This window comes from Chlamydotis macqueenii, chromosome 3 (genome assembly GCF_036417535.1).
Source record: "Chlamydotis macqueenii isolate bChlMac1 chromosome 3, bChlMac1.mat, whole genome shotgun sequence".
NCBI lineage: Eukaryota > Metazoa > Chordata > Aves > Otidiformes > Otididae > Chlamydotis > Chlamydotis macqueenii.
Genome location: NC_141558.1, coordinates 89,424,131 through 89,436,406, shown reverse-complemented (window position 1 = coordinate 89,436,406; position 12,276 = coordinate 89,424,131). Strand labels below are relative to the sequence as shown.

General features: G+C 36.8%; 1 protein-coding gene across 1 annotated transcript in view; it reads left to right on the top strand.

Annotated features, from left to right (window-relative positions):
- CRIM1 (cysteine rich transmembrane BMP regulator 1) overlaps positions 1-12,276 on the top strand; it is a 198,307-nt gene that overhangs the window by 124,381 nt on the left and 61,650 nt on the right. The window contains exons 6-7 of the mRNA XM_086745319.1: positions 6,347-6,529; positions 11,093-11,290. Coding sequence (XP_086601445.1) covers positions 6,347-6,529; positions 11,093-11,290 — 381 coding nt within the window. The remainder of the gene's footprint in view (positions 1-6,346; positions 6,530-11,092; positions 11,291-12,276) is intronic.

Here is a 12,276-nt window from a genome sequence, read left to right as displayed (position 1 = left end):
CATCAGCCGCAGCAGTGCGAGAATTTGGTTTAGTGTAGTGAAAAAGCAGGTCAGTCTGCCAAACAAAGTCAAATGTTTTGGATCCTCCAAACCTGGATTTTACTTACAGTAGTCAAATTGGGAAAAGTGTCTGAAACAATGCAAGTCATTACCAGTTACATTTAAAAGAGGAGGGAAAAGGAAGATGCCAAAAACTGAAGGCCAGTCAACCCAAAATCACTGGTAAAAATATTCAGTCTGTAGATGCATATAAATAAAAGGTAAATAAATAAAAGAGGAGGGATAGCAATTGGTGAGACCACAGCTGGCTGTGAAGCCAAACTCAAAGCTTTTACAGTGGTTCACTATGAGTGAGAGGATTGTTCATTGGGTAGTAGAGACTGAGTTTTGAATAACTTAAGGACAAAGTCTAACTCAATTCTTCCATTCATATCAGTTAATGAAAAACAAGATGCTAGATAGATTCTCTGGAACTGATGATATGTCGTATACAAAGAATATTAGATGCCAGATGGTGCATCTAATCTGGTTTTAAAAGTTTTAAAAAAAACCCCAACAAATACTTCTAGTATTTCATTTGGTGAAGTAGTAATGTTTTTTGCCAAAATGAATTTTCTTGGTAAGCTAATGCCTTCAGTAATGTCCTGACTCTCAGATATTTCTAGATGCTCAAACTTGGACAAAGTTGCCAACACTTTGGAGGACAAGGTTAGAATTAAATATTTTTTCTCGAAGAATGGAAGAAATTATTAGATTTGTTATAACGCCAAAGCATAGCCTTGTGTTTTACAGGTTTGGGGATTCTGTTTTGCTGCAATTTTTAACTTCTCTCATGCACTGAAAACTTATCACAGATATACTGGCGATGAATGATGGGCTATGCCAGTACCTTTTAGTGGCGCTGAGATTGTTTCAGATGCCTGGGTCCTGGTAATGTGCCTAAGGCTAAACTGATCACAACATGTATTTTCTCCTGTGATAGACTGACAGAGGCTACTGAAATTTAAACGTATTTCTCTGTTGTGAAGAACATGGCTGTCTTGCAAGAATTGCTTGGCTATTTTATCCAGAAAATTTGTCACTGTTTAAGAGTTTTAGAGCAGAGCTGTGGCCTTCAGTGGCCCAAGCTCCTCCTTTGGCTATCCTGGTCGTTTTTTGTGGTAGGGCCGTAACCTACTGCAGGATGTTAAAGTTAAGCATTACTTAATTTCCAGAAGAAGATATAGAGAAAAGAGGGATAGCCTAGAGGAAAGCCACAGAAAGAATGAAACACTGAAAAGCATGGGATGATGAAGAAAAATTGCATTTTATCTGTAAGAGAGGATGGAGACAGGGACACCCAGGATGAGTCCTCCTAGCAACAAACTGGCACATTGGAGGAAAGTAAAAAAAAAAACCAGTAGGACCTTAAAGATGGGAGAAGTAATGAAACTTGGTAAAACTTCCTTTCAGTTTCTTTGCCATTTCTGTCTAACCTGTGTTAGCCTTGCTGTCATTTGAGGAGTTAAAACTGTGGAATTGTTTAATAGACTGGTTGCAGTTTCTCCATTACTGGTGATTTTAAAGAAAAAAAATTAAGCTGAGGATGTATTAGGTAGAGCTGAGTCTGTTGGGGGATCCTACGGATCTTACCCTGCTCTTTTCGTGGTGCAACCTCTACCTGATATGGTGACTTCGAAATAAGTCTACTGTCTCTGCGGGGAACGCTTCACATCCTTATCTACTGTCTGTAAAAAAAAAAAAAGACATGTCTATCAACCCTGCTCAGGAGCTGTCTTCTGGAGTGGCCTAAAGATTACTGCACTGGGATCTGCTGCTGAGGTGGACAGAAAATTTGAAGACTGTTGTTGAAAGTCAGCACTGTATATGGATTGTGGCAGCTGGATATAAAAGTGGTTTTTTATGTGATGATACAGACTTTCTCTGCTAGAAACCTTGCTATAAAAATCTGATTATTTCAATTTTGTTTTGAAGGTGAATTGCTGAATTTTATTTTCCCCAGCATCCCAAGTATCTTTTAATATCTCTTACAGACTGCAGGGACCACAAAATAAGGTTTCTTTCCTGTAAGCTGTGCAAGTATGTATCAATAATTGTATACATGCATGCATAAATAATGGCATTGATTTATAAATCATAGTTACAGGTTTGTTTTAATTCTGATCGCTGTTTCTGGATGGCCTTTTTAGAAGGCATAGGACCAAACAACTTTCAGAATGGTCCTGCACTTGTGTTAATAGGGAATACACAGCACTAACCAGTACAACCTGAAGAGTAAGAACTCAAGTATTTTGTTTTCTACCTAACTTGTTTTTATATCTTTGCAAGGAATCAAAAGCACAGAGTGTGTTGTTCTTTAGCATTGTTATGGGCTAATTCCAATGAAACAGAATTCTCTTTTTTTTAAATTCCCTATCAGTGCAGCTTTTGAAAAACAGAAAGCTTTTCTGTGTTTTGTTTATGCAGACACAGGACTCAAGTTTATCAGTTTCCTTCCCTTTCATTTAATTGAAAGTTCACAGCACTTGCCCCAGTTCCTTCCAAGAGTCTGGTACAAATCCTTCTGTATGCTGAAGGCATGTCCGAAGTTCTGGAATCACAAACCTTTTAATCCTTTAAACAACAGAAGATTGTTTTGAATCTTGCTTCCGCTTCAGGAGGGCTGGAATTTCTGATACTACAAAAAATTCCCAAACCTGCCTACAGACAGCTGGTGCCTGAAGCATCTCATATGCTTGGCATAGCCGTGTACAGAACTGCTGCCTCGCAAGGGATGGATTGCCAAGCTTGCACGTGTTTCTGAGCTTTTCCGTGACTCTGATCAGCGAAATCCACAAGTATTGGGAAAATACAGAAATCTCAATAACAGAAGTTTTATTTGGGGCTAGTTGAGCCAATAGAACTATATTTAGATTTGAAAGTATACGGTAAAATACCTTAGAAAACTTATTTAATAAAACAGATTGTATCTGTTTGCAGTTCAGGTTGGAGATAAAGGTCTTAAGAAATAAGCACAGGTTTTTTTCTGTGTAGTGTGAGGCTGTGCGGTTCGCTGCAACGCTAACTTTTAGGGCTTCTGCTCCCAGAACAAAACGGTTGTGGCTGTAGAGCTAAATTTGTGCCAGAACTATTTCTCATTTAACTCTGTGGCAGGAGCTTTAATACCAAATCAAGTCTAGTCTCTTAGTCATGCTTAGCTTTATGTAGGAGCAGAGATGTGATATCATCTGTCCTTCCACAGCCAGTATAAACTCTGCATTGTCCTGCGTACCCTCTGCTCTGTCCTGGCTCCTTTCACAGATGGGCAGTTGTACATCTGTGCTGGGTCTGGATCAATCTTGTATTACTGGGTTATCTGATAGTTGGCAGACACTGAATTCATGTTCACAAATCCATGGCCTGGATGTCTGTCTCATGCCCACTGTTTCGCTGTGGTAGTCTGCATCAGAAAAGGGATTTGAGGTTTCAGATACGTTTAAGCGCTTTGTGCTATGAAGTTCAGTCAATTTAAATTACTTTGTCATGCAGCCAAGCTTTGGTACATGAAGAATTCTACCTGTAGTATTCCCTTTATTGGCAGAATGAATTCATGGTTGCTGGCCTTTAGGAAAAGCTTATGTTAGCTTTATGTTCTTTCACTCCTTTGTGACTGCCATACATAGATCAGTAAGGCAATAAAATTAGCACACTTTTTTTTTTTTTTTAAAAAGAGAGAATCTTCCAGCATATCATAGCAGAAGAAATGCATCATTACAGTTCCATGGTGTGGTGCTCATTCTCATTAGGCTTCTACTTCATGAGTATCTAAAGCTAGAGTTCTTCATTTAGTGCTTGTTTTGGCTTCACTGAGCTTTAAGACTGCAGTCTTACATGTGTTTCTAACGAAAGTAATCCTTGTCTTATAGCTGGATGTATAGGCTTAGGTCAATAGTTTAGTGTGAATGTATACACTACCATAAATCTGGACAGTAAAAATACACATATAGTGAAATTTTATGATGGTTTTCACTGTAGGACTAAAACATACTGTTTCCTTTCCGGATTTACAGTTCCTTGTTTGGTTTTTTTTAAAAAATGAATGATAATTCATGGAAGATGATGTTTCTACTTTTAATTAGGCAGGGATTCAGATCTAGGGTTTGGAGGGGGCGAAGAAAATCAGTAAAAATCTGGAAAGCTGCAATCAAAACAGAGAAGTCAGAAGCAAATGGATTAAGGCTTTTTGAGTTGTGTTGGTGCTTTTTTTCTTTTTGAGAGGGTTTTTAGACTAACAGCTTGAGCTACATAAACTTGAAATATTTCTCAAGTGTTTGTTTATGTGAATTGCTTTCTAATGAGGTCATAGCTGTTTTCCCGGACACAGTGGTATTTCCTCCTCTTTTTTTTTTTTTTTTTTTTTTTTTTTTTAATATGCTGCTTTCTACATTATGCCTTGAAGACAGAACAGGCATATAAAAATCAAGCATTGCTCAGGATACTTCCAAGTTTCAACTCTAATGCTTTACAAACATATCAAATGACCAAATGACACAAGGCTGGAGCTCAGTATAAGCGTATGTGGAAGGAAATGCTAAAGCCCCTGAAATGCTTTAGAGTTTTCAAGAAAACCTGTATCGTTGTAAAGAGTGACTCAGGTGAAAAGCTTGTTTAACCCCCAAAAGTAAGAGGACTGGGATGGGTGGAAAGAAGTCTGCAAATACTGAATTTTCACTTAAATATTTTTCATCTCCCTTGTGAGACTGAGCACTAACCAAAAAAGAAAATTCACTTGATCATAAAGTGGGCACAGTTTTCAGCCCTATGTGGCTAGGCATTACACATGCAAGTACATAAGTAATCTGTGTATTCTACAGAAACCACCAACATAGGTAATTGTCCTTTCTTTCCTTTGTTGTGTTTATTTCAGATGTAATGAAGTGTGATTGTTTTACCTACAGTTTGGTAATGTTTTTAATTTTGATTTTGTTGCTAAAATAAATAGCTTCCTGTTTGCAGAACCGTTGACTTTTGAGACTGCTAGGTTTGTAGCCTCTGAAGAAAATGTATCTGTTTGCTAGATACTGGTTTACTTCAGGTAGCTGTTTTCAAGTATCTTGGGCCAGTGTCATAGAAGGCCAAAAAGTTTATTCTGAAGTGGGGAAGAGGGAGGAGGTGTAAGTCACTCAGTAATGCAATAATGAAAATGTGAAGTCATGATTTCCTAATGACTAATGCAGTGTAATAGAATTGAACATAAATTTGGAGTCTTTGTTCTATGATATCTCAGTGCAGGGCTGTGGAGCTGCACAGTGTTGTGTGTGTGTCAGTCAGGCTGGTTGAACAGAATACGTTCTACTGGCAAGAGGTGGTGGAGTTGAAGGAAAGTTCATGTGTGGGGTAACTGCAAAGTCAAAAGCCCTAAGGAGACCTTATGATGTATTCATGATGTGAATGTTTGGATTGTGAAGGTTCCAGATCTTCATAATCTGGAACCAAACCTCTTCAGTATAAAAAAAGTGATCTTTAAAAGGTGGTTAAATCTGCAAGCCATTTTGTTTTAGTTAGTATCTTTTTTTTTTTTTTTTTTTTAATGCTAACGAAGTAAATATGCAATATCCTTCCCAAAATACTTAAGAATTTTCAGAAGCTTTTAGTTTCCCTTGAAGTTTGGATTGAATTACATGTTAGAGCTCTGCTGTAGATGGAGGCATATGGGAAATAGTCTTGTGTTTTTGAAACACTGAAGTGGTTACATGACTATTTATTACGATTGAGGTTATTTTCTGTGGGGAGTATAGATGTAAGATGATGAGTCCAGCTCCAGGTTGCTTCAACTGAGAAGTATTCAGTTCTGCATAACAGGTCATGCAGTCAAGAAATAAGTTTGTTGGGTTTTTTAAACATATCCCTATGGATTCGTCAGCTTTAGTGCAATTTATCTATCTGTGTACCAAGTCCTGCAGAAAGGAAGGTAACACTTAAGAAACATCAGAAACTCACTTCTTAAAACAGAAAAATCTTTTGCTTCATGTGCTGAAATTTGAAGTAGCTTCTGACTCATCCCTATGAGAAATATTTAACACCTACGAAGAAATACCCGTGCCTTAACCTTCCTTCAGTATTTCAATTTTTAAAATTGGGGCAATTGCTCTGAACATAATTCTGAATAGCATTCTATTTTCTTCTATTGTTGAAACAGACAATAAAATAAACCATATTCTTAAAAAAAATGTATTTGCAAGAAAGAAAAATCAGCTATTTCTTTACATCTGTATTTGTCAGTAGCAACATGAGTTTAACTATTTCCCATTTATCAACATCTGTAAAATAACTTTTTTCTTTCTTTTTTCCCCCCTCCTTCTTTCAGAAGTGAAGCCAACTTGCATATTTAACAGCATGGAATATTATGATGGAGACATGTTTCGAATGGATGCTTGTCGTTTCTGTCGATGCCAAGGGGGAGTCTCTATTTGTTTCTCAGCCCAATGTGGTGAGTTACACTGCGACAGGTACTACGTGCCAGAAGGAGAGTGCTGCCCAGTGTGTGAAGGTACAGTATCTTTTAAATAGTTTTTGCTTATTAATTCCACTGCTTTTAATTACTTTGCTTTTTCAATGCAGATGAGAAAAAAAGTGCTGTATTTTGTTCTTCGGAAGTTTGCAGATTCCTTCTTAATTCAGCTTATTTCTACAGTTTTTACTGTGTCTCTGCTGTCTCTTTACAGTGCTTCTCAGATTTTGACACTCTACCCTTTTTATATAGAGCTGTTTGGATTTCCTTTCCCTTCTGCATCAGAACTTGCTCAGATGTGGTCAAATGTGCAGTACTTCTTGTGGGGCCTTCTTCCCAAAGGACATAAGAAGTTGTTCCCAATTTCTGCACCAGGTATTTAGAGAGGCTTCTCCACAGCAGCAGTGGTGGCCCTAAGACACACTTCCATTGCTTTGCGGTCTGCTGCTTCCAGTTTTGTTCTGTTCAGCTAGAGCAATGCATACACCTTCTCTTCTTTACAGTTACGGCAGAGGCAGGGCGGTGATCAGACTTCAATGTTTTTCTCTTCCTCCTTTGCCCTGTTTGACATCTTCCTTCTCTGGTTGTTAGGCCTACAGTCCTCCTCAAAAGGATTGTGTGGCAAAATTCATGTTAACCCTCTTGCTTACACTAGAAAATCCTTGACGCATCTTCTGCCAGAATACAACCAGGATTCCCGGGCTCGCGCTCTGCACTTGGGTCTTGCCCCCGTGGAGATCAGGTTATGGCCATGACATAGACAAAGGCCTCTGAAGTGCTCCTGGTCCCTGTGTTTAAAAGTGAACTCGGGAATGACTTCCTAATAAGCAAAATAAGCTGGAAATATCAAATCTCCTCCAAAGATGAGAGGTATCTAATTGTTAATGTAACTTTCAGATACTTTGTAGTGTACTTAATTTCAGTATTCCTGTAGTTCCATTATAGTTGTGCTTCATTCCAAACAGAGAAGTATAAAAGTAAAGAACCTTATGAGTCTAAAAGAGGCAGCTGTAAGAGTTAGACCTTCTCAATCAGCACAGGATCTAGTGAAGGACATTGTTTGGGCGGCTTGTTTTGTTCCAAACTATTGAAAACTTCTTCAGAGATTTAAAAAAAACTAAATCTGGATAATAAGGTGTCCGAGTGGGTGAGGTAGGAGAGGAAGTAATCCTTTAAAGAGTATTTGTATTTTTATATATTTTAGTGTATCAGTTCATGTTGGATATGTTGATACATGGTGTTCACATGTAGAAAAGTTGAAATAAAAATTCTGTAGTCTGAAGTGTTCTAAAGAGATACCACTCCATGTTTGCCCCGTGCTTAAGATCTGGTCTAGACATTTGTTATTGACGATAGTTGGGGACAGGATGCTAGACTTCTTGGTCTTTCCTGGTACAGTTGTGCCTATGCTTTTAAGAGCCTTCAAGCTGTGGGGGAAAAAAGATTCAGTGCCATACCATCTTTTAATGACAGATTGAAGAAGTTTAGAGAAGGCATGTCTGATGTGGTGAAAGCCTTCCTGAGGAATTGCAGATCCACTCCTAAAGAAACTGCTCTAGGAGCTGTGAACTTTATAGAATATGTGAAATCTGTTGGTTTTTCCTATAATTACTATTGGTTACATATGTGAATATTCTGAGATTTGGCATTATGAAATCATTATGACAGTATATAAACACATAAACAAGTTATCTATATGTGTACTATATCTGTGCTCTCTAATACCAGCTCTGTCGTACTCAGATGTGGATGCTGATTTTCCACATTGCACTTACACTTCTAGATATGTCCTTCATCCTCTTTAAAATTTAAATATTCAGCTATCTTATGATTTATTAATAGTGTTCTGCCATCGTGCAGTGTTAAAAGTCATTCTATGATTCTATGATTTTTTTCCATTTTTGCAACCTTTGAATCAGATTATCAAGAAAACATGTTAACATTTCATTTTGGGTTTGATGAGTTGGTATATATTAAACCTGCAATGGAAATTTCTTCTTAAGACAGGTCCTTAGTAGATAGAATGAAATGGATAATTATAATTATTGAGTATAACCTTCATTTTCAAGTAACGGCTGTGATTTAATTTCTGCTTTTTTATCAAAAATGCTTTTTTTTTTTCTGTTTTTTTATCAAATCATCCGGCACTGTTTGACCTGCTTGTTTCTGTTGTGTGTTTTTCTGACAGGGCTTGTAACAACACATCAAGCCAGCAGGTCGAGGGAGGTGATTCTGTACCTCTACTCATTGCAGGGGGGAGTTGGACTAGATGGTCACTAAAGGTCCCTTCCAACTCAAACTATTCTATGATTCTGTGATCAAACTAATTTCTCACTTCTGAATGATTGGATAGTAAGATAAATGTTGTTTATTTTCCTGGTTCCTTTAAACATTTAAAAAGAAAAAAGAAAGCTCTGATTCCTTTTTTACTAACTCAGGTTATGTTAAGTGACATCTAAATTGACAAAGTAAGTCTTTTAAATGGGCAGAACGTGTACTTAACAGCTTGTCCGGTCAGTCTTTTCTAGTGGATTAAAAGGTTACATTTTTTTCTACTTATTCTTTCTATTTGATTATTTTATGATTGATTTTTCAAGATGATTAATTTTTTCCTACTAAAGTTTTCTTGATAATAAAAATATAAAGAAATACAACGCTTTCTTCTTTTCTGCAATAATTTTTAAATGGCAGATGGTGATTTTCCTGTGCATGTACAGGCACAAGCTCTTCTTGCCTTAGCTCCAGGAAGAATTCTTTCTCAAAGTTCTGTAGGATTCCTCAGCATCAGGAAATGTAATTTGCTGGGCTAAATTTATAGCTTTAAATACTACTGACCTTTTAAGGTTACAAAGAACTTTGTGCTTTGACTCACATAAAAGACTACTGCAAATAACACAAGTCTTATATGGCTTTTCTGTGCTTTCTCTGTATTCCTGTGTCAATCAGAATCTTATACATGAGCTGAATGATAAAATTCACTTCATTTGTTTGTGTATGATTTGATTTTTGGCTACCTTAAAATAGCTAATTACAGATGCAAAGTAATCCTAAAATGTAAAAGATGCAAAGTTAAGAGATTAGGAAGCATCTTAATTTTTAAATGTCGTCTTTTCCCAAAGACCTGTTTTTTTTATGTTGCCTTAATTCATTTTGCTACAGTTGGGACTATCACTAAAATTCAGGATGAGAGTCAATGCCAGGTAGAGGTAGAAGTTGTGCGCAGTTTCACTCTGAATGTTCAGAGTTTGATAGTGTCATAGACTGATACAGTGGCTTATAATAAGACAACAGCTATTAGCACTGCTACTGGGTTTATCTACACTTAACAGGGATTGCCTTCCTTCCAAAGGGGATTGAAGCTTCAGAAAAATATTCCAAGTTTCATTGAATTATTTTTTTTATCTTCTTTTAGATAGAACATCTCTTTTCTCCCAAATGCTTCAAAGCTAATACTTTCTGAAAATTGATTTATGGGTAAATGACATGGTTAGCCTTATTTGATGTCTGCTATCTGATAGCTGCTAAAAACAATGCTTTTACTTCAATTTATTGTTTTTAGTGTATTGAATTTGCTTTAATATGGAACTCATGTTATTGCTTGGTTTGAAAATTTGATGTGATTGCTGTACATTCTCAGATATTTAATTTTTTAGTCCAACAGTTATCTTTTTGTTAGCCACCATAAATTAAATACATTTATGTAATGCATATATTTTTACTATTAATATCAGTGTCACTTACCGCATTTCAGAAGACTAAAATATGTTCTTACTGAAAGGTAAAAGCTGCTTTAATTTCAAGTCATGAATTAGCGTATATAGAGTTACATTACTTATTTGCATGAAACCTGATGAGAAAACTCATGTAAAGTATATCCCCAAAAATTCTGTGATTTAAATACCTGGGTCTTGATTACTAGCAGGTAAATGGGCCTTGTAGCTTTTAAGGGTAAAAAGCTCCAACTGAAATGAAATGGAAAAGTGAGCCAGATAATCTGTCCAGGAAGACTAGTATATCTCCCAAACTGTGATGAGATGTAGCTTAAGGCAGATTTCTTGTTCCGGCAGGAAACATGCCAGAGGTCTCATCTATAAAATAACAGTGCAGTGTTGACAGGAGATGTTCCAGCAGTTCATTGAGGTGTTTTCAGGTCCCCTCAGAATTTGTTAAGTTGGTACAAAAAATGGATCAGTAGATTTAAGATCAGTTTTGTTTCAAAGAAAAAAAAAATCAGAAAATCTGAAAATACAGCCTCTTAAAAAACATATCCCAGCCATTTGAAGATATATTTTCCATTCTAGATCTGCTCGTTGCATACAGAATTTCAGTTGAAATAGTTAAAAATATCTGAGTTTGTGAATGTTCAGTATAAGTTGACTTAACTTTTTTGACAGTAAATTTCAATACTGAAATATCTAAGTTGTTACCTATCTTATTCTACCACTGTGTACCACCCTGTTGTTCTTTTAAGGTTTGACAGTGGCTGCACTTAACCCTTTTGAGGTAATGTGAAATCATGGTATCGCAGTTACTTATATATAAAGTTTAGGCGAAAAAGACAAGATAAAACTTTTTGTTTTCTTGCAATTTCTCTCATTTCAGACCCAGTTTATCCGGTCAATAACCCTGCTGGCTGCTATGCCAATGGTCAGATCCAAGCTCATGGAGACCGCTGGCGGGAGGACGACTGTACTTTCTGCCAGTGCATCAACGGAGATCCGCACTGCGTTGCAACAGCCTGTGGGCAGAGCTGCCTAAATCCTGTTAAAGTCCCCGGGGAGTGCTGCCCGGTGTGCGAGGGTAAGATCTCTGTGTCCTGTATTGTGCTTCCATTTCTCATGGCTGCTTCTTATTTGGCAATTCCTGGTTTACTTGAGAACTGTGGAGGATTGACGTAGTTGGTGCAGCATGGCCTTTAACTGAACAAACTAGGGGAGAGGGGAAGGCATGATTTATCTACACCTGTATGTGGCAATGCCTGATACTCTTGTGGCCCAAAAGAGTACAGAAAGAAATCATTTAAGATCAGCATTGTTAACTAATTTTACTCTTAGTTATGCTTAATGCTTATCAATAGATAAAGGAGAAGTTAGAAGATAAAAAGGTTCATCGGCTGGTATTACTGATAATTGGATTATTCCTGGTTTCTTATTCATTGGTTTTATTTAGTTACAACTAAACATCTCTTTGTGCAATGTAGTTTGATATTGGACATAATTATTGTATGAACAAAACATTATTTCAGTGAAATGTACAAAGGACGATGGTATCTGGGAGACAGATTAATTTTTAGAGTTTAAAATGTAGTTTTCGTTATCTGTGGAAATACATATATTTTATATAACTGACTGAGATTTTAACTTAACTGTATCGTAAATGCTTACCCAGCCTGGAAATGGAAATGTGGAGACTTGCAAGCTGATATTTTTTTTAAAAAAAACCCAATTGTAAAAAAATAATGCATATTTATATATGTATGTTCAGAGTTGCTTTTTATGGAGTAGTTGTTCATCATGAAAAATATTAGATTGCTAAATTTAGAAATGGTAATGAAGACCTGTCTGCAGAGCCATCTTCACAGAGTACAAATGCTTGTGGGTGCTCAGTGAGCTACCACTTATGTTTTTCCTGTTTGGTCTCTGATAGAATGCAATGCATTTTGTATAACTGCATGTGTCTCAGGGCCCTTCTTGGGTTGCAGTATCCATCCAAGTTCACTAGGATACTTACTTTTTAGGATAAATCTGAGGAGCATAAAGATTTCTTACAGGTGCTCTTTCATTCCA